This window comes from Lacerta agilis, chromosome 2 (genome assembly GCF_009819535.1).
Source record: "Lacerta agilis isolate rLacAgi1 chromosome 2, rLacAgi1.pri, whole genome shotgun sequence".
In the NCBI taxonomy this organism is placed as follows: domain Eukaryota; kingdom Metazoa; phylum Chordata; class Lepidosauria; order Squamata; family Lacertidae; genus Lacerta; species Lacerta agilis.
Genome location: NC_046313.1, coordinates 89834131 through 89857628, shown reverse-complemented (window position 1 = coordinate 89857628; position 23498 = coordinate 89834131). Strand labels below are relative to the sequence as shown.

Sequence of the window (23498 nt, the reverse complement as noted above, 5' to 3'; positions counted from 1 at the left end):
AGACTGTAGCTTATGAAATTCCAATGAACTGATGGGCGTTTAGCTTTTCCTCTTGAAAAACGATCAGAGGTTTTATAAGCCGTGTGAAAAGCAATGTAACTATAAGCAGATGCAAGTTGGGGAAAACAATCATGACATCTTTTCCTGCAAGGAAAGAACTCATCATTCCACGGCACACAAAAAAAGGAGGACAAATACAATATTAGGGCCTTAAAGTGAATTTAAATAAAACAAGCCTACATATTTGTTTGTCATGTATGCCACCAACCTATCTTACTATTTTACAGGCTATGAATTAGTGACAGGAAGATCTACATAGTTTCTCTGATGATTGGATGGGAAGAATTTCTGACCTTGGAACGTGGAGATGATGTTGCTATGGAAACTCGTATTTCTGCTACTACTTCTGAGCTGCTTTGCAGGTGAAGTATTCAATTATTACTCTGTAGAAGTCGATTGATAAATATATCACTGTGTTTAATTTCTTAACAGAAATGCACGCATTTTAAGAGGACTAATCTGCACAAACCACTGGTCTAAGCACCTTGTCATTAAGATGTCCGCTACAGTTACTTATTCCAAAGGCCATTTAACTCTGACACAGCTACTGCTTTTTGTGAGCTTCTGTTGACTTTCACTGATGCTGTTGTGGGCTAAGCTGGGAATGTGAAAGCCACCAATTGCCAAGGACTGAGTTGAGTGAGGATGATCTTTGTGTATGCTATCAACAGCTGCACTTGTTCTGATCTGTAAGTGTTAGAAAGGATTTTTCTAAAGGAATTCAGTAGACAGTGGGAAACTGAACATTTTGAGGCCAAACTATACTGAGCAAGAGAAAACAGTGTGCATCTAATGCGTTTGGGAGGTGATGAGTCCCCGTTTGGAATTAGGACAAAATTCCTCTCTGTTTTGTCTTCTTAGGAGCTCATCTTGTTCTGCAATTCTTGACATGATTAGTTTTACAGAGCCTTAATAAATACTCCCTTGTATATCGGACAATGTGCTTTCTTTGCCCCGCCCTACTATCTCTTCTTGGCGTGTCATTAACATTATGAGAGAACTGGTCTTAGTAGACCAAAAGCTTAACATGAGTCAACAGTGTGATGCACCAGCAAAAAAGGCTATTCTAGGCTGCATCAACATAAGTATAGTGTCCTAATCAAGGGAAAGCATAGTACCACTCTATTCTGCCTTGATCAGACAACACCTGGTGTACTTGTCCAGGTGGAGCAAGCTTTGTTTTCTCCTACCCCAGAGGGTAGGACCTGAACCAATATCTTCAAGTTTCATGAAAGGGGACTCTGACTAAACATCAGGAATAACTTTCTGATGGTAAGAGCTGTTCAAAAGTGGAATGGACTCCCTTGGAAGGTGGTGGTCTCTCCTTCCTTGGAGGTTTTTAAGCATAGGTTGAATGGCCAATTGTCACGGCTGCTTTACCTGAGATTTCTGCATTGTAGGGAGGGTTGGACTAGATGGCCCTCAGGGTCCCTTTGAACTCTACAATTCTATGAAAGAATTAGGAAAGCAAATTTAGAAAAGCATGAAATACTCTTTAAAATAACAGAGTCCACTGCACAGTAAAATTACAAGTAGTATTTTTGCCTGGCATCTAAAAGATGGCACAACAGGCGTCAAGGGTGTTTCTTTCAGAAAATTTAAACAAGCACCCTTGAAAGAGTTCAGTAACTGGCACTCCAGCATTGAAAAACCACCTGCCAGTTCCATCTTCCCTCTAATGGAAGGTTTATCTAAGGAGAAAATCCCTAAATGGAAGATATTATCAGAGGCAGAGAATGAGCTTATTTCAGAAGTTGGATATGTTCAACAAACAGTTCAACTTGTCAGTTTTGTGGGAAACACTGTTTTGTGGCTTGTATGCAAAGTACTGGTAATGAGATCATTTCATCATCGCAAGCATTTCTCCTTCCTGGTGGAACTATATCACCTGCCCTCTCCATGGAATTTTCTCCTGATCCTCTGGAGCAGATTTGAGGAGGTTGCAGGGTTGCCTTTGGAGATGAGAGAAGGCAAATCATGTTGTACTACCAGGATTCATTGCACTGGCTTCTGCCAGCACCATGATTTAGTTGTGTGCAGCTCATTCATCCAAAAGTCACAGTTAATAGATCTATAAAAGTTATTACCCCAGGTAGATAAAGTTCAATGTTTATGGCACTGTAACTATGAATGCAGATGCTGGGACACATTGCCTTTGTCATAGAATCATTGAATTTTAGAGTTAGGAGTTGATGAGCATCCCCTAATTTTCTCCATGCAAGTCTTTTACAAAAGCATTGAACAACAATGGGCCCAGGACATAACTCTGGGGAGCCCCACATGTCCCTTTTCCCCAGGATGATGAGGAACCATTAGTGAGTTGCTCTTTGGGTTCGGTCAGTCAACCAGCTACAAATCCACCTAAGTAACCTTGTCCAGCCCGCATTTTACCAGCTTCTCCACAAGAATATCATGGGGGACTTTCTCAAAAGCATAACTGGCTAGTAAACTTCCCATAAGCATCTGGCAAGTCCCTGTTAAGAAAGAAAGAATGAGATCAAATCAGAAGTCTTCTTGTGCCAAGGATTAATGGCATCCTTCAAGCAACACAATATTTGCGCTTGAGTGACCATTCGTCTGACTTGGTACCACAATTTTAATATTATTTGATCCTGTCTTGGTATAAGGAAATTGATCAGATAACCGTCTGGTTCTTGGGCTTTAGCTCTTTAATCCTGTGATGTTTTTCAACAAGTAATGAAGGATAGTGTCTATGTTCCGTGGAAAATATCAGTGAGAAATATATAACTGAAAGTTAAGTTCATTGGTAATGCTGCTGTTTTATTTATGTTTTGCCGTTATGGTTCTGGAAATGGTTTTTACACTTATTTAATTGTGATGAGGTAGTGGCCTTAACCCTGAACAAGAACAGTAGGCTGACTTAAGGGTGTGTAAGGCAGGGCATGAGAATCACACAGCTCTATCATCCAGCATCTTCAAATATCTTAAGGGCTGTCACATGGAGGAGGGAGCATGCTTGTTTTATCCTGCTCTGGAGGGTAGGACTCAGACCAATGGCTTCAAGTTGCAAGAAAGGAGATTCCGACTAAACATTCAGTAAACTTTCTAACAGTAAAAGCTGTTCAGCAGTGAAACAGATTCCCATGAGGGGCTGTGGACTCTCCTTCCTTGGAGGTTTCTAAGCAGAGGTTGGATGGCCATCTGTCACGGATGCTTTAGCTGAGATTCCTGCATTGTGAGGGGTTGGACTAGATGACCCATGGGTCCCTTCCAACTCTAAGATTCTATTATTCTGTCTCACTGCTCCCCACAAGCATCTGCCATGTGAGAAAGCTGACTGAATATGCTTCACAGTAGGGCTCACCCTGTTTATAATTTCAGGTTCCTTGGTGACAAGGAAAGGGCATTAAATATTTGGGCTATACATTTTCAAATCCTCTTGCAATAATACAATATGTGTTTGCTGTATCAGCCAATGGCCCATCTAGTCCAGGATCCTGTACTCACAATGGCCAATCAGATGCCTTTGGGGAGCCTGCAAACTGGACGTGAGCACAACAGCACCCTGTCTACCTGTAATTCCCAGAAACGGCTGTTATCAAGATGTCAGATATTGCTGGATCATAACTCCTGTCATCCTTGATAATTGGCCATGTTGAGTGGGGCTGCTGGAGTTCAAGAAGATTTGAGGGCCATAAGTTCCTGACACGACTTACATGGTGGTAAGGACATGATCCCGAAAGGAGGCTTATAAATATTCAAATATAAATAAAGTATGTACTGCTTTCTGCATGGACAGTTCAGAAGAAATGGTCTTTCCTCCCATTAATGCTGCTTTGACTTTTATAGGGTCATTATCCAGTTCCCAAGTGCAGACATTTGTCTGACATCTGCCTCTAACTAATGTACTGAACTTGTTATACTTCAAAAAAACAAACAAAAACAAAACAAAACCCTGGTCTCATCTTAGTCATATTCTCATGATGTGGTTATGCTAATCATAGCAACTACAAGTGAGCCTTAAATTAATCATATGATTCATGACTCAGCAGCTGCCTTTTCTTTGAATAATGAATCAGAAAATAATGCAAAATACAGGCTGGACGAAACTCAAAACAAAGCAAAGTTATATTTTTCATAGTAGAGTTTAGGCAAAACTTAAAAACCTCTTCTAACTAAGCACCAACGAACCAAGTAACTAACCTAAGTAAGCAAACAATATTATTCAAATTACAGCATCAATTTGGTTTAATAGACCTCTATCCTAAAACACCCATTCCACCTGGATCCCTCAGAGGCGACACAGCGACAGTCCTTGCTTGGCCTCCTCCATCAGCAACCATTCTACATGGTAGTGGCAGACCTTGGCACCTTAAATTTCAGCAGCCCCTTGTGTGACACCAGAATCTGTCATCCCTCACTTCTCATGTTCCGTTGGATATCATAGCTGCAGTGCCTGCTGTGGTGCCCCTGAGGCTTCGCAGGCTTGGCACCCAGAGCGACTGAACTGGTTGTGCTCCCCTAGGAACTGCCTTTATATATGGCTACCTCAATGGGAAAGATGCTCTTGCCAAAACACCTTCTTCAGCCTGACTAGGACCGACTGCCCTTTAGGTTTTCTTAGGTCTAGTCCTACTATTAGGCAGAGTGAGGCAGCAGAGCCAGGCACCCAAATGTCTTGTTCCACACTTTCTTCCTCAGAATTTTCATAATCAACAGCCATTCTACCCTGCTGCAACAAAGGGGGAGCTGCAGTTATTTTCTTTACACTTCTTTCGGGGGGGGGGGTGGAGGGTGAAAGGGGAATCATTTAATCTCCTTTAGAATGTTGTGGACAATTGGACTCACAGCTGTGGGTTCCTTCCTGGAAATGAAAGTTGCCAAACTGCAAACAAATGGGACCATAGCAGTGCCAGGTTTATGCATAAGCTAAACAAGCTATAGCTTAGGGCCCCACTCTCTTGGGGTCCCCCCAAAAAAATTAAAGGAAAAAACCTGGATGTGCATTTCCAAAATATAAGATTAAAAAACAAATAAAATAAAACCTACATACAGCAACAGTGTTTTGTGTTGTGTATGGACCTATTAGGTCCATAAATTACCATTCAACACACAAAAAACAGCGACAATTTGTTGTTGACAAAGGACAGCTGGACATATAAAGGGCCCCATTACCTTCAGTAGCTGAGGGCCTCATCAAACCTAAATCCAGCCATGGACCATATAGGCTTTTGTTTTAGGCACCTGCACAATTGATTTTGGAATAGGAATAACCAAAGGGATTCACTCTGTGGGCACACTAATCCCCTCTTATTGGAAGCTTGACTGGTCTATCGCAAAGAAGTTTTCCCTCTTCATCCTGGTGTCCTCCTTAAGCTTTGGTTTTGCAAAGTTACTCCTTCCTGCAAAGCATTGCGGTTGAAAAACACGGATAAAACCATTGCCTCACTACACTACAAAGCCTCATCACCCCACATTTGTGTTAAGTCATTATTGCAATCTTATTTTTTATTTCAGCAGATCCTTTTTCACAGCATTTTTTTAAAAAAATGTCTGGGTTGCTAATGTGCCATGAAGCAGCTTAGGGATATCTACTTCAACTTGTTCCATCACATAAGGACCCTGGAAGCCCCAAATAACTTTGATGCAACTTACGGTACTCTCATGTAAGTATTATAGGATTGAACCATTAAGGATATTAGATGCTGAGACTGGTGTCATGATAAAGAAGTTCGCCACCCCAGTCTGTATTGTGTGGCCATAAAATATGCCATTAGAAAAGAAAAGAAAAAGAAAATGCTTTTGATTCCTTGAAAAGAACTGCATTACCACAGAACTGGCACAATGAAGCAAAAATAAGGTGAAATAAATCTTTCAAGAATATTTTAATTCAATTAGTATGACTAGATCTCCCCCACCCCTGAGAAATGTACATCTCATACCATTAAAACTAATGTTCTCTATTCTTCTCATTTTCTCAAAGAGCACTTATTTTTTATGTCTCAACAAGTCTCCTTTGCTTATGCCAAAAGGAATAAATAATGCATCCATGGATAATGACATTGTAAGGAAACAGAATGGACCCCATTTTTCTTCTGCCTTCCCCCTCTAATAACCTAGTGCTACTTAAATGAGATAATCTGATGTAAACATATAACCAGAGGCAAGGCGTATGATGAAGATAAACTCTAAGATCATTATTTGAAAATCTGAATATTTGTTATTTGGATTCATCGTTCCCGTTTGCACTATTGGTAAAATGGAAGGGTTATATATTAATACTGCATAAGAAAGAAAGAAACATTTTGGGAATAAGGGGAGGACAACAGAATCATACGGTGCCAAATGTAACAGGAAGACAGGCACTGAGTGTGAGAAGTGAACATTCCCTTTTCCATTTTCATCTTCCTGAACAGCTCCAGAAATGGAACAAAACAAACTCTGTATGGCACGTTTGGCTAAACCTTGTTTTTGGCCTGAGGACTAAATTCACAGTGATAGGTGTGGGTGACTACATAAACTTGCATTCTCTGTCTCACACACAGGACACCCAAAGCCACTGCTCCTTAGCCTATCCATGTAGATGAGCTGAGGGGAAGGGAGTATTGCCAGTGCTTGGAAAGTTCATTCTAAAAACAAATTAGTTCCAATTCCAGTTCACCCACTCCAAAAAGGATTTAGTTGCAGTTCCAACACAACCCTTTCCTCATAGTTCATTTAAAAGAAAACTATCTCATTTCAACATGAAATCTCTTTTATTCACAGAGTGTATAGGTAGGTCAGAGAACAGCTGTTTTGTTGAGGCTCAGTTCTGTCATATTTTGGCGCTGAATTGATTCACCTGTCAGAACGATTGTATGTATGTTTTTAAAAGTTAAGTGAGCCATCCCTGAAATGTCTTGACCCCGTCCTTGAACTTCTCTATTCTAACATCTTCTGCGTACGCAAAGATTTCCTCCATTGGTGTCTGGTGTATTTCCATTTATCCGATTTTTAGATCCTTTCAAAACCTATACACCATTATTATTTCATGACCTCTCCAATGAATTTCTTTATGTAAGAGGAAGTACATTTTTGTCCTCAAACTACTGGGTTTTTATAGGTTTCTCCTATTTTTAAATATCAAATAATTTCAGCTCTGCTTATGAAAGGCTTATTAACTTGAAAAGATACTCTTCTGGCAGTTCAGAAATAATTTAATGTTTTCATTTAGGTACATAACAGATTCAAAGAAAAGAATCTATTTTGCTTTTATTATCTCTTTTTATGAAGCTGAGACGCACAGGTGATCAAGTATTTGAAATGCCTGGTGCAACTTTTATTGCTTTTAAGAGGAAAAAAATAAATTTAAATAATTAAATCTGTAATAATCTTAACATCTTTAGGTAATGTGCAGTTAACTGGGGAAAAAGTAGCACCAGCCAGGGAACTCTAAGGTGCCTGAAATAGTGACCATGAGTGTAGCTCACCAACCAATGACTAAAGTTTCCCCATATCCTGATGTCATGACATGTAGCAGTTCCTCAGCCCCCTTTCCCTATCATTGGCTGCTATCACTGGTTGAGAGGATACCATGATACAGGTATATCATAACAGATAGTGCAAGTTGGACTGGGTAGTTCAGCTGCTTTCTTGTTTTAAAACTGGGTAAGCTCCAGAGATTCCCACCAATGCTCCTACCAAAATATAGCTTCTATAGAGAAGGGAAAAGCATGGCAAAAAAAATTCCATCCTGTTTCAGTCTCACTGGTGTTCAATCACAGATCTTCCCTGTCCTATTTTGTGCAGAAGTTTCTGAAAGATCTCACGGAAGCTCCATATTTAAATTGTACACATTTTGTACACACTTTTAAAGTAAAATAGTGTAAAAACACACACTTTTCAATGCTTCCAATGCATTTATCTGTGAAATGTGCATTTTGTATCTATCCTTGTATCTATGCACTGAAGGGGCTTGTCACCTGACTGGGAGTTGTCTTCTGCTGTGAAAGCAAGTTCAGAAGTATCAACTTGGGTGGGTCTACTGTGAAACGTAAAGAAACCCAATCCCTTCCCCATCCCTACCGTAGAGAGGAATTTCCTCACAGTGACCAATATTGTGATCACATTTGCTTAATGATGCCCCCAGAACTCAATGCCATACCTAATGCAATTAAAGCCTCTAATCTGGGTGTTGACTATCCCTTGTGGGCAATGGAGCCATTCAGAAGCATATCCGGTCTTAACTAAAGCAAGCTGCTTTCCATTTCCTGGGAAAACCAAGCTACTCACATTCATCCAAGTGCTAAACTCACTTATTGAACATAATCTGATTGGCTAAGATGCCCATGTGTCTATTCCAGAACACTGTGGTGGGAAATACAATGGCTGTGACCAAAGAAGTGAACTCCGACGAGGATCTTAGGGTTCAGGCATGTACCTATTTGAGAATACCACCACCACCCCTCCCTACATGCAACCAGCTGAAATATCTTCCTTTTCCTAATTAAAAGAATCTTGGTACTATTTAGCTTGTAGCCTTTTGAATATCCTCTTCATTCATTGCCATCACCATATGCGCTATTCACTGTGCTTTATCAACTTCATTTGATATCACCTGAACAAGGCTATTGTGAGTGTTGCTATGGAGTGTACTGCCTAATCCTTGAAAAGTTGAAAGATAATTCATCAACAAACTCACCCTCCAGTCAGGTCAAAGAGCTCCCTCTGTGTTGTACCTTTTAGTGAAGACAGCATGCTTGTTGTGATGGGAGAGGTGATGAAACGTCCTTTTGTTTGTGGGGGGAAAGATACGCAGTCAGTTTGAATAAAGGCCCTGTAGATACTGACAGCTGTTTGCAGCAGGAATTCTCAGCTTCTGCCAGACTGAGCTGCTTCAATTCAAGGGAGAGAATACATTCTTTGAGAATCCATGAATGTAACACCAACAAAGAAACCCAGTCTATTAGCAATTCCCACTTACAAGTGCTTAGGGCCTCATCTATGTATGGAAAAGAAAACACAGGAAAGGGGTTTAGAAACAAACAAACCCAGAAAAAATAAAAATAAATTCCAAACCACCAAAAGAACCCCATATGCTGAGAAAGCAAAAGCCCCTAAAATATAGGGATTGATCTTCTTGGGGTACAACCACGGCAATGATAAGAAGAGCCCTTCAGATTTCAAACTGCAGTTAAGGGGGAATAATAATAATAATAATAATAATAATAATAATAATAATAATAATAATAATAATAATAATAATTTATTATTTATACCCCGCCCATCTGGCCGGGTCTCCCCAGCCACTCTGGGCGGCCTCCAACAAATATCAAAATACAATACAGAGTCACAAATTAAAAACTTCCCTAAACAGGGCTGCCTTTAGGTGTTTTCTGAATGTCAGGTAGTTGTTTATTCCCTTGACTTCTGACGGGAGGGCGTTCCACAGGGCGGGCGCCACTACCGAGAAGGCCCTCTGCCTGGTTCCCTGTAGTTTTGCTTCTCGCAGTGAGGGAACCGCCAGAAGGCCCTCGGCACTGGATCTCAGTGTCCGGGCTGAATGATGGGGGTGGAGACGCTCCTTCAGGTATACAGGACCGAGGCCGTTTAGGGCTTTAAAGGTCAACACCAACACTTTGAATTGTGCTCGGAAACGTACTGGGAGCCAATGCAGATCTCTCAGGACCGGTGTTATGTGGTCCCGGCGGCCACTCCCAGTCACCAGTCTAGCTGCCGCATTCTGGATTAATTGCAGTTTCCGGGTCACCTTCAAAGGTAGCCCCACGTAGAGCGCATTGCAGTAGTCCAAGCGGGAGATAACCAGAGCATGCACCACTCTGACAAGACAGTCTGCGGGCAGGTAGGGTCTCAGCCTGCGTACCAGATGGAGCTGGTAGACAGCCGCCCTGGACACAGAATTAACCTGCGCTTCCATGGACAGCTGTGAGTCCAAAATGACTCCCAGGCTGCGCACCTGGTCCTTCAGGGGCACAGTTACCCCATTCAGTACCAGGGAGTCCCCCACACCCGCCCGCCTCCTGTCCCCCAAAAACAGTACTTCTGTCTTGTCAGGATTCAACCTCAATCTGTTAGCCGCCATCCATCCTCCAACAGCCTCCAGGCACTCACACAGGACCTTCACCGCCTTCACTGGTTCTGATTTAAAAGAGAGGTAGAGCTGGGTGTCATCTGCATATTGATGAACACCCAACCCAAACCCCCTGATGATCTCTCCCAGCGGCTTCATATAGATATTAAAAAGCATGGGGGAGAGGACAGAACCCTGAGGCACCCCACAAGTGAGAGCCCAGGGGTCTGAACACTCATCCCCCACCACCACTTTCTGAACACGGCCCAGGAGGAAAGAGCGGAACCACTGTATAACAGTGCCCCCAGCTCCCAACCCCTCTAGCCGGTCCAGAAGGATGTTATGGTCGATGGTGTCAAAGGCCGCTGAGAGATCCAGCAGAACCAGGAAACAGCTCTCACCTTTGTCCCTAGCCCGCCGGAGATCATCAACCAGCGCGACCAAGGCAGTTTCAGTCCCATGATGAGGCCTGAATCCTGATTGGAAGGGATCCAAATGGTCCGCATCTTCCAGGCGTGCTTGGAGTTGTTCAGCAACCACCCGCTCAATCACCTTGCCCAAGAATGGTAAATTTGAGACTGGGCGATAGTTGGCCATATTGGCCGGGTCTAGAGATGTTTTTTTAAGAAGCGGTTTAATGACCGCCTCTTTCAGCGGGTCTGGAAAGATTCCCTCGCAGAGGGAAGCATTCACCACCGCGCAGAGCCCATCGCCCAGCCCTTCCCGGCTAGCTTTTATAAGCCAGGATGGGCAAGGATCTAGGAGACAGGTGGTCGGTTTCACTCGTCCAAGCAGCCTGTCCACATCCTCGGAGGTAACAGATTGGAATTCATCCCATGAAACATGACTAGACAGGGCTCTAGCACTCTCCCGCCCCGGCCCTGCTCCCACGGTGGAGCCTACCTCCTTCTGAATCTGAGCGACTTTATCTGCAAAAAACTTTGCAAAAGCATTGCAGGAGATCTTGGGGTCCCTACCAGACCCCGGTGACAAAGGTGGTTCTGCTAGGTTGCGAACCACCTGGAAGAGTCTCCTGCTGCTGTTTTCTGCAGATGCAATAGAAACAGCGAAGAAGGTCCTCTTCGCTGTCGCCATTGCCACTTGGTAGGCTCGAAGTTGAGCTCTAACCCGTGTCCGGTCTGATTCAGAATGAGTTTTCCGCCACCGGCGCTCTAGCCGTCTCAGCGACTGTTTCATCGCCCTCAGCTCCGGGGAAAACCACGGAGCTGTCCGGGCTCCATGCAATCGGAGAGGGCGCTTCGGAGCCAGACAGTCAATAGCCCTGGTTAACTCCGCATTCCAGCGGGCCACCAGGGAATCAACTGAAAGGCCATCAACATGGGATAATGCATCCCCTACCACTCTCTGGAAGCCAATTGGATCCATTAAGTAGCGGGGGCGGACCATCTGAATCTGTCCCACCTCCCTGCAGAGGGGAAGGGTCGCAGAGAAGTCCAGTTGCACCAGGAAGTGATCTGACCATGGCACTTCTTTTGTTTCACTTTTACTTAGTGTCAGATCACCAACATCCATAGAGGTAAACACCAGGTCTAAGGCATGTCCGCGGCTATGAGTTGGACCAGACTTATTCAGGGACAGCCCCATGGAGGCCATGCTTTCCACGAAGTCCCGAGCGGCCCCTTGTAAGGTCGTGTCGGCATGGATGTTAAAATCCCCTAAGACAACCAAACTAGGTGTCTCCAGGAGCATATCCGCCACGACCTGAAGCAGCTCGGGCAGGGAATCCTTGGTGCAGCGGGGAGGTCGGTACACCAAAAGGAATCCTGTACTGCCCCTATTGCCCAACTTCCAGAACATGCACTCAGAAAACTGGGTCTTCCCAATAGGACGCCTGGTGCAAACTAATGACTTCCTAAAAATCACTGCAACCCCCCCTCCCCGCCCAGATGGCCTGGGTTGCTGTGCGTAAGAGAAACCTGGTGGACAAGCAGCGGCAAGGACAGGCCCATCTGCTTCATCCAACCAAGTCTCTGTTACACATGCCAGGTCAAATCCTCCATCCACAATCAAGTCGTGGATGGCAGTGGTTTTGTTAATCATTGACCTGGCATTACACAGCAACACTTTCAGGTCATGTGGGTATCCCCTGCTGATTCCAGTATCCATCCGGTCAGGACCAGACCTGGAGGCAGGGATAGTCCTCAGACAACGACTAAACCTGCCTCCTCGGTAATGACATGATCTGGTCTTAGCGTGACTCCTCCTCCTGCCCATGATCACTGAGATCGGGTGTCTTTCCAAGACTACCCCCCCTGTGGAACCTGCCCCAGCCATCCTGTTGGCTGAGGCCCAATCCCAGGCAGCCCTACCCCTATCCCCTTAAAAAACAAATAAAGACCATACACTAAATTAACAAAATAATACAAATAAAAAACAGAGAACAACGCTAAAATTAAACTAAACATTTGCCCCACCCCCAACAAAAAATAATAAAATGATATAAAAACCACCATTAAAACAAATTAAAAGTGCAGCAGTGAGTGCAGGCCTCGCCCCCCAAACCAGTTGGAATTAGCAGGAAGGGAGCGGCCTTCCCAACACTCACGCAGCAAGCGGCAGCAGCAATGTCCCAGGCCTGTCTGCAGGCTTTTAAGCTGTAACGGTGAGTGCAGGCCCCGCCCCCTCAGCCAGGTGGAATTAGCAGGAAGGGAGCGGCCTTCCCAACACTCACGCAGCAAGCGGCAGCAGCTATGTCCCAGGCCTCTCTGCAGGCTTTTAAGCTGTAACGGTGAGTGCAGGCCCCGCCCCCTCAGCCAGGCGGAATTAGCAGGAAAAAGGAGCGGCCTTCCCAACACTCACGCAGCAAGCGGCAGCAGCAATGTCCCAGGAAGAGTTGTTCTGAATTCTCTGCCCCTCTAAATGTTACACATTTGTAAGAGGAAATAGTGAGAAGACTGGTGTTGAGTAGTACCTCAGAAATGTGAGTCATGAGCTGGGAAATCCTCAATTCAGTTCTCACCTCAGATTTGCAACAGTAAGTGGCAAATCTCACTAGATGGCTTTGAGTCACAAGGTGGGGCCTTGAGCAACCTGTTCATTCTTTCTTTCTTCTACCTCGAAAGAAAACATATAATGGAAGGATAAAGAAAGTATTCCTTCATACCGAATTAGCTTGTGGAGTTTGCAGTGACCACCACTAGCCTAAAGGGATAAGACAAATCCAGAAGAATATGTCTATCCATGGCTGTTGGCCACAATAGCTATATAGGACTGCCAAGTTTAGAGGCAGTATGCCGCTCAATGCCAGCAGTTGGAGAACAGTAGCAGGCAAAGGCCCATTGCCTTCAAGCATTACTTGTATGATTCCCAGGGGCCTCTGGTGGGCACTGAAGAGAACACGACTAGTTGGCAAGACCTTTTGGTCTGATGTACTAGGGCTCTTCTTGTATTCTTAATGATGCTGTTCTGCCTTACATGGTCCTTGTGTTAGGATTATGCAGATAATGTTTGGGAAGGATGCTCAGCTGTTGGGGAAAGTTACTTATAAATGCGAATTGCTTACCTCATTTATTTTGCTCTAGTAAGGCATCACGGTGATAGTACACACTTTACCTTCATAATGGAGGTTAGTTATACCCTCAGGCTTCAACTAGTACTGGGGTTTATCTCTGAAAGTTCCGGGATAAATATGTGTTTGAAAATTCATCCACAGCCACTTATACATTGTGACCCCATCTGGCAACATGGTTCAAAGAACTGCTGGACAACAATTTTTACACTCTCAAATGACACCATGTGAGATGCTGATGTGGATCTGACATTTGGGGTTCTGTGTGCCCTATTTGTGGTTCTGAAATGGTGCATTAGGAATATTTGGTTTGTTCTATTCCCTGTGTGTGCCTATCCATATTTTGTATAGAGCTACATAGACACAGATGAACCAGGGGGATTTTTTTGTTCAGTATGCCACCTATTTATTTCACAAACATATCAGAAAGAAAGGCATTATCTCCCGCCTTCAGCAGCCTTGCAAAAGTGGAAAGCATAAGGAAAAGAAAAACAATAATAACAAAATAAGGTTCTGAAAATAGGTGGTTTCTCTAATCTGTTCCTATACCTTAATTATTGATACTTGTTGTGAGCATAGCCTCTTCACCCCTTGTAAAAGATGATGAAGAAGAGGGAGAGGTATGGTCTAGGTACAAACTTTGTAAATAAGATTATTCCGTTTTTGTACAGAGTTACATGGTCTAAGCCACAGAGCCTAGGGCTTGCCGATCGGAAGCTCGGCAGTTCAAATCCCCATGATGGGGTGAGCTCCTGTTGCTCGGTCCCAGCTCCTGCCCACCTAGCAGTTCGAAAGCCCGTCAAGTACAAGTAGATAAATAGGTACTGCTCCAGCGGGAAGGTAAACGGCGTTTCCGTGCACTGCTCTGGTTCACCAGGAGCGGCTTAGTCATGCTGGCCACATGACCCGGAAGCTGTCTGCGGACAAACGCCAGCTCTTTCGGCCTATAGAGCGAGATGAACACACAACCCCAGAGTCGTCCGCGACTGGACCTAACGGTCAGGGGTACCTTTATCTTTACATGTGTCCCATTATGCTGCAGCTTTCCATTTCCTTTCTTCCTCCTCCAACACTGATATGCATGTCTTAGTGCTGAGCCATTTGCAGGTGGGGAATCTGGGGGCCTATTTCAATGTGTATCTGGGACAGGACTCAAAATGGCTCAAATGGATTTGAGCAAAGAGGGGAAATTTACTGTGGTGGCTTAAAAAAACCACAGAGGTGGACAAACAGGGACCCGCCGAATGTTGTTGGACTACAATAAGAACAACAACAACAACAACAACAACAATTTATTATTTATTTCCCGCCCATCTGGCTGGGTTTCCCCAGCCACTCTGGGCGGCTTCCAACAGAACACTAAAATGCAACAATCTATTATACATTAAAAGCCTGCCTAAACAGGGCTGCCTTCGGATGTCTTCTAAACGTCTGGTAGTTGTTTTTCTCTTAGACATCTGGTGGAAGGGCGTTTCACAGGGCAGGTGCCACTACCGAGAAGGCCCTCCCATCAGTCCCACTCAGCAATGCCAATAAGTGGGGATGATGAGAGTTGTAGTCCAGCAACATCCAAAGGGCCATAGTCTCTCTACCCCTGCTTTCCAAAATGATGCTTCTCATAGTTGTGGTACCTTTCTTTTTTCACTCCTGTGGCAGCTGGAACAGAGCTTCAGCAACCATTTTTCTTTACAGAATGTCACTACGATGGCACAGCCATCATGATTCTGACAGCAGCTTTTCTTTCTTTCAATTTTGACCAAGATTATGTGGGTTGAGCTCATTTACAGCCAAAGAGAAGCCAGTAAATTCTACCCATGTGATCTCTGCTGCTTCTCTGGCAGAGCCTTTACTAGCTTCAATCCAGAAAACAGAGGTCTTTCCTGTTTTCAAGGGAACCCTCCACTTCCTGCTACATTGGCAGAAGGGGTTGAAGTTTCAGATACCAGAGATGAGTGGGTTGGAAATTTGTTTAAGGATTTGTATATACCTACTGATAGTGTTTTAATGATTGCCCCAAGGATGCCGCTCTTGGCCCTCTTGAAGTTCAAAAGCAGTTTATTGTGATACAATTTTTTTAAAAAAAGAAAAAGATTACAAGATTTACTGTTAAAGTACATAGGCACCACAGGCAGTCTAGAGCTGATTAAAAATACCCAGTTGATGAGATGTAGTGTTCCTCATGAATAATTGCTGTAGGGTGGCTAAAATCCCCAATAGACACAATCATTTCCCACAAAAATGGGCAACACATACTTCCACAGCTAGCAGATAATTCTTCTTCACACCTTCTGGTAATTCCATATACTAGTTTATATAAGAGATTTGATGAAATTCTGTCATAATTTTATATTTCGCCCACAGAATCTTACAGATCTTACTATTTTGTCAGGGATTTCTTCCTACAGTTTCCAGCATGATCATTCACCCCAACATAATTATGTTGCTGTTTGAAGTGGAGTGCCCACAGAGAGCCTTTCTTCTTTGACTGTCTTGGCAAATGTTTCCTTGTTTTTGTTTACACTAATGGCACTGACTGGCATGAGTTTGGCCAAACTGCGGGAGGCAGTGGAGGATAGAGGTGCCTAGCTGCTCTGGCACATGGAGCGGCAGGGGCAATGCGGCAATCTGCCCAGGGGGGCGGCACGGCGAGCTGCCCATGGAGTCCGCCTGGTGGACGCAAGCCCCATGCTGCCATTTCAGGCAGCACAGGGCCCCAAGCCACAGCGTCACTCCCAGGAGAGATGCACGCTGCAGGCCAGGCCCTGCGGTAAGTGCCCCCCCCCCCGCAGTGTGCCATTTTGTCACCCCCTCCAGGATGATACCCGGGGCGGACCACACACCCCGCACCCCCGCTTCCTATGCCCCTAGATAGAGGAGATGTTGCCACTTGGGTGCCATTTCAGGGATTATGATTTCACCACTGAAAGAGTTTGAGGGGTTAGAAAAGGAGTCTCTTACCATCTTAACTTTCATTATTTTAGAGTGGTTTTGGCAACATGATAGTAGGATTGGAGCTCTAGTCTCCAGGTTTAATTGTCAGCTGTAATCAAACAAAGTTTGCCTAATCAGCCAAATCTAGTTTCCCTCCCCAAAAACTCATGCATCATGAAGTGAAAATGGTGTGGGGAAAACCTCCCTAAAATCCTACTCAGCCTTGTCAGGCAACCAGATAATCCCATTCTCCAGGTAAAAGGGGGGGGGTGAGTGGTGAATGGGTGGGGCTGCTGCTCCAAAACAGACTGAGGGAGATAGGAAATGGTACTTACCATTTAAGGCAGCCTAAATGCCTCGTTCCCTTTGGATCATCTTTCCTGCTGCATGCAAGGAGACCAGAATGCCATTCTTTCTTCCTCTATAGATTGAGAGCCAAAACGCAAGATAGACAATGAGGGAACACCATTTAATTTGAGAGAATTTGTGCAGTAGCATGGAATTAATTACACTTAACAAATGCAAGCCTACCCAGATCGTTCTTTGACACACTTCAGAAAATGAAGATTTAAAGAAAGCCCCTAACTCCTATATCAGTTTCTTTTAACTGCTGAGCAATTTCTTTTTTTTAAAAAAAGTTACTTCAGAGGAATTGGATCACATTCAATCACATTAATTATCCCATTTTGCTAAAGGCATTTTTAAAATCATCTAAAGCATAAAATGAAGTTGCCTAAGATCTTTCTTGTGCATCTAACGCAGCTTTGGTAATCTGTTACTTAAGTTGGTTTAGTCAGTAATTTATTGCCTTTATTTGTAATAAAACTTAGATACTGGAATCATTACTGACCTAAATTGAAGCCATTTAATTATATGTATAGCATCAAATGTACATTTTTCAAAATGCTCCCATGCTTACCTTAAAATGGACATTTGAAATGTATAGAGCTTCCCCTTCATATGCAGATAATCACCATTGCCAAACCAAGTTACTTCCTGAACTTATCAGGCCAGCTGAGGGCTGTTCTTTAGTTTTATCCTGTGGTTGAGGAAAGCCTTCCCATATGCTGAAGAAGGCAGATTCTCACTCACTTTCTGGTCCTAGTACTGGTACAACTACACGAGGATGAGAAAGAGGTAGAAGAAGAATCCTACACCTTATTTTTCCATCTGTGAAATTTATCCTGGATCAACTCTGAAGTTTTAGCACATTTTTCTGTCTCCCCAGCCACCTTTCAGCATGCATACCTTGCTTGGTAATCCGTGGGTTTTAGCCAACAAAGACGTCCCATTAACATTAAAACTGCTGCTTCTGCAATGAACGTTCCCCACATCAAAAGGGGTGCGCATTTTGCGTGGTCGCGAGTAGCCCCCTTGGATTGCGGTGCAGCTCCTGGGAGTTGGGGCCTGGCACCACCTTCCCAGGTTGGATACTCCACCTACTCCAGCAGCCACCCAATCCTAGCTGGGGAGGTGTTGCCGGGGGGGGGATTGGCCAGGTAGAAGGAGGGATTACACAGTGCACACAATAGAAGTTGATTCATACCTGGGAAGCAGCTGTTGGATTCAGAGCTTCCCCACCCTCCACTCCCTCAATTGACATTTACTTTGCAGGTTTAACCACTTATTTTCCACAGCCACACAGGCACACAGGCGCTGCTATGTCAAGGTCACTGTTGAAGGGCAAGAAAGAACTTTCCCTGCATTGGCAGGTTTCGCCTTTCCCGTAGCAATTCGTCACAACTTTGGCGGTTGCAGGCCTTGGGCGGAATCATTTAGTCATCTACAAATTTGGGGGGGGGGACGAGGGGCAGTGACCCCCCGCCCCCATTGCGGTGGCAATAACAGGGTTCCCATTAAAGGGGTCTCAGGGGGAGGCATTGACCATATGCCCAGAGGTCGTCACTGCCCTCCCCCTCCAGCGGCGGCGAACGGGGGGGATGGGCTGTCTGCTTGAACATATGTTCTCCAGAGCTAGCCCACTCCCCACAAATGCTGGATAACCCTGAAATTACCCAAAACCCTGGCTGGGGGGGCTGGGAAGGATAAATGACCAATGCCTGAGCCAAGGTCTCCTTACATCTGAATCTTAATAAAGTTGTGGCCAATTTAATCCCATAGAACATTGTCCCGTGTCGTTATTTCCCTCAGGGGCTGCCAAGGGTTCGGGGGACTCCTCTGGGCCACGCAATGAGACTCCCTCTCCCTTTCTTCATCCTGGATGCCACAATCTGTTATTTGGGATCCTACAAGCCTCCAGAGCTGATTGGAGGTGGCACAACAGGCAATTGGGGAGAAGATAGTGAAAAGGAATCCCCTTGTGCAGGCAAAAGTCATTGCCCTAATGGGGTGACATCAGTGGATGTGTTGCTCAGATATGTATAAAGTCTCTGATGTGAAGGACTTATGTAGAAATCCTATACACACCTGAGAGGCTTACTTTTAACAAAGGGTTGAGCAGGCATGTATTGGCAGAGGCGTTCATGTCTGTCTGTCTATCTGTGTCCATGTGTATATGCTTGTGTTCCCTGTCACACAGAGGATTACCTTTTCCAGTGTGTGTACAGAAAACAGAAGCACCATGTGAACCACAGGTTGTTGGGCTGAGGCAGGGAAAAGGTTGTGGTTTTTCCCCTTGCAGCATCCTGAGAACAATACACAAAGGGAAGCCTATTTCTAGCTGGATTACAGTGCATATTTCTCCCTTCCCGTTTTTTGTTTTTTTGCTACTTGACTCACACACACACACACACACATACACACACACACACACACCATAGACTTTGTTGAAAGAATCCAGCTCTATAAACCAGTCAAAATTTGTAAAGAGTCCAGCCTACACACTTACTGGAGCAGATGCAATATACCTAGCTGAATAAAAGCTTCAGTTGAAATTTAAGGTTTTAATACAGTGCCGGATAAAAGGATATTCATCCTGTTTCACTCAGACTAAAATGAAATACCATACAAATCTATGGTTTTCTCAAGTTGCTTTTTATCTACTAATAGTTTGTGAGAAACAATTATATTTGTGATCATAAATATTATATTTTTTAATTATCTTAGAAATAAAGCTTTGTTGTCAATGGTGAAACATATAAAAGCAAAGTAATATGTTAAGCAAAGCAGCGCTTTGGATTTTTATTTTTTCTTTGTGTAATGATTTATCAACTGTGTGTTTTGGCCTTTGCTGTACAATTAGCAGTATTGCCTAGATATAACAATATTCAGTTGCCAAATGTATTAGATTTCTTATTGCATAATTCGCTCTATTATTTTAAGGTGTTTCTAAATCCAGGGCCAGATAGATATAGAGATATATGAACACACACACACATTCTAGTTTTTAGGACAGCCATTTTTCAAGTCAACATGTCATGTAACAAGCCAAATGATATGAACCCAAATGCTGTTTCAACACAACCATCTTAATAAGGAGCATCAGACAGACACATGGGTAGTTTACTCATGAAAGCAGTTTGAAATACAACATTTGAATTATGACCATATTTCTCTACACAATTTTACAGCTCATTGATGGACTCCAGCTATGATGATTTGCCGTGTAGCTCTCAGAAAATAAATGGGAATTGTGCCACTCACTGCAGATGAAACTAGTGCTCCTTGAGCATAGATGGGGTCCTCTATGAGAGCTGTCCTAGAGGGTATATTTTCTAAATACAAGTCGTCATGTCCCTGACTAAGAATGGTCCATCTAATCCAACATCCCGTTTTCACAGTGGCCAACCAGATGCCTGTGGAAAACCTGCAAGCAGGACATGAGCACTAGAGCAGTCTTCCTTCCTGCAGTTTCCAGTATCTAGTACTCAGAAGTATTACTGCCTCCAAGCATAGAGGCAGAACATAGCTATCATGGCTCACAGCTGTTGATAGCCTTATCCTCCATGAATTTGTCTAACCCTCTTTTAAAAGCTGTTCAAGTTGGTGGCCATCATTGCCTCCTGTAGGAGCAAGTTCCATAGTTTTACTATGTGCTGGGTAACACTAGAGTCAGGAACACTCCTTGATGTCACCTTCTCTGAAGAGAAGGACTGGGACCACAGGAAGTTACCGTAATTCTTCTTGAACTAGATTTTCTGCTGTCTTTATGGTGCCGATCACGTGCATCTTGGTCTTCTGACTCATTACCCCTTATCTGTCCCTAGAATTTGATACTCAGACAAAGACTGCCTTTGAACATGAATAGATGGTTAATGGAGACTTTGCTTTACCTAATCCCACTGTGGGAGTGGCAGATTTGCCCTGGGATGGTCACAGGTCTTCCCATATGTGAGGGTGGTGGGTAAACTCAGTTGGTAGAGCATGAGACTCTTAATCTCAGGGTCATGGGTTCAAATCCCACGTTGGGCAAGAGATTCCTGAACTGCAGGGGGTTGAACTGGATGACCTTTGTGGTCCCTTGCAACTCTACAATTCTATGATTCTATTAAGATAACGGCCAGCAAAAGATTCAGCTTATTGCTTCAGATCTATAACCCATAGATAAACTTTCTCCAAAGTAAACTAATGGCTATTAGTATACTGTGTGGCAATAAATCCCAGATATTAATTATGTATTAAATGAAAAAGTACACAATTATGCTTTGGCATATTTGGCAAAGCATTCAAATCGCTAGAGTAGTTTGCTATGTGGGCGCCTTTCTGCTCTGTTCCTTTCCTCTTTTTGACACATAAGATTTGAATTGCTTTGGTTCAATTAGTTTTCAATGAGTAATCAATCTTTATCTTGTATCAATGGGATCATATGAAGCATCCCATTGCTCAAATAAATATTCATAGAACGCTCTAACTATTAATCTTAAGGGTCTTGTACTATTTCTAAAATTAATATCACTTGCATTTCCCCCCAATTATAGATGTAAAAAGATGCAGTCTTGCCTTTAATATTGCTTGGTTTTACATTGCTCTAATTGCTTGAAATGATTTACTTTTCAAGTTTTCCACATCCAGTTGTCAATTATCTACAAGCAATCAACGACTTACTGTCTGAAAAATCTTTAATATATCTTTGTGCATTCTGATGATTTCTTTCTTGAACGTTACACTGGGCTGCAGAATTAATTGCTTCCAAATGGAGGGCTTATTCAAGATTTCAAAAGCTGGTTGTTATATTGAACTCATACAAACACTAGAATCACTAAAAACTCCATGCCTGTGCTGACTTTGGTTAATGAACTGGCCCAGTGACAAGCCTTATGTCATCACTATCCTACTGATGGGACCATTTTAGAAACACTGGCAATTAACACAAAGACAATTCCATATTTCATTTGAAATCATTCCCTTCGCACAAGGATTTCCACCTGCACAATAGGACCTCCTGTTTGCTTTCTGCACACTCTCAAAATCTGGTCTGGGGATTTCCCCAACTCTCCAGAACAGGGGCATGCAGGGCAAGGAGAAGTCTCATTGTGCAGGTGGAAGTCATTGCACCAACAGGATGATGTTGTTGGATAAATACTGTGAATGTGCTGGTGGATCCTGCTCCACTCTGTGTGAGAAGAAGAAGCAAAACACCATGATCCCTGAAACAGGGACTGTGGTTTACGTCACTCCAAACAACAACAATGTAAAGCTGTTCTTGGTTTAGTAGCTTTGTTTGGAATGAAACAATCCTCAATCCCTGCTTTAGATTAGCACTAAACCAGGGATTGGGGTTTGCTTTCCCCATGGGCTGGAGAGAAGAGGGTGCTGTCTGAGCATTTGAGGTAAACTACTAACTGTGGTTTACCATGGTGTGAAAACTGGGCCTGTAATTGGGAATGCTGCCATATTTATGAACTAGGCCAGAATATTATTTACTACTTGTTATGGTTGAGAAGGAGACAATATGACAGAAGCATCCAATTGTTGGCAGCAGCCCAATGTTTCTTCTTGCACGTAGCTCTAATTCTACACATTTCCAGTTCCCTCAGTGAGCTTTGCTTTCACTTCTCACCTGCCAGCCCAGTAGTCATTTATGGCAAATACATCTATGATCACAGGCTACACACAAGGTTTTTCAAGAGGCACAGCATCCCATGTTTTTGCTTTCCATTGTTGTGGATCCTTTCTTATTCATGGACTGGAAGAAGTTGAAATAATGGGTTACATTCTAGGACTTTGTTTTGGACTTTGGAGAGTTTTTGTTTGTTTTTTTGTTTAGCCTTAGCTAGAGGATATTCTGACAACCTTAATCAAAAATAGATGCACTTTATTGGGTGGGGAGGGGATGCTAAATTATTGTAGAGGTTTGGAGCTTTTAGAGTTAACAAGCTCAACCAGATTGTCCCACCCACAGGAGGAAGAGCGTCACCGGATGCTCTGTGTACTGTTGTACTTTGTAATGTGATACTTTCTGTTTCTGTAGTCCGGAGAACGGAGAGAAGGGAGAAGCCACCAACATGGCTTGCGACTCTCCCGGAATGTAATGATTTATGCCTTGTAAAATAAAGCTTCTAGATTAGAAAGAAGCCGGACTCTGTTGTCTGTAATATGCTGGCATACACAACCCCGCTGCGTGAGAGAAGATAAGAGAAGATAACTCTGCTGAATAGCACAGGAGACGGCAGCAAGGAAAAGCGCTTCAGCAGGTACGCGCTGAAGGAAGCGTGCCGGGCTCCAAGGTGTACTAAGGTTGGTTTGAAGTGTTTCCAACAATCAAAAACACTTCAGGTTATGGATCCAAGCTTTTCCCGATTCTGGACTGATTCTGGAGCAGTTCCAAGGATCCAGAACGTGTGTGCCAAGCTGAGAAGTGTCTCCCTGGCTTGGACTGTGATGGAGCATCCAGGGAAGTTTGCTTTGCCAGCAGGAGCATTCAGCAGTCTGCTGAATGGCTCAGGAGCCTAAAACCTGCTGCTAGAGGTTGGAAGGCAGCAGGGAAGCCCAGATCGAGGGCTGCAAAAGCAGTGTACCCTCTCTGGTGAAACCCCCATCTGTGGAGCC

General features: G+C 43.8%; 1 protein-coding gene across 2 annotated transcripts in view; it reads left to right on the top strand.

Moving 5' to 3' along the window:
• The first annotated feature begins 291 nt into the window (after positions 1-291).
• Positions 292-23498, top strand: part of CNTN6 (contactin 6) — a 158180-nt gene continuing 134973 nt past the window's right edge. For both annotated transcript variants that reach the window (XM_033141196.1, XM_033141197.1), the window contains exon 1: positions 292-422. In XM_033141196.1, coding sequence (XP_032997087.1) covers positions 368-422 — 55 coding nt within the window. In that variant the 5' untranslated portion in view covers positions 292-367. The remainder of the gene's footprint in view (positions 423-23498) is intronic.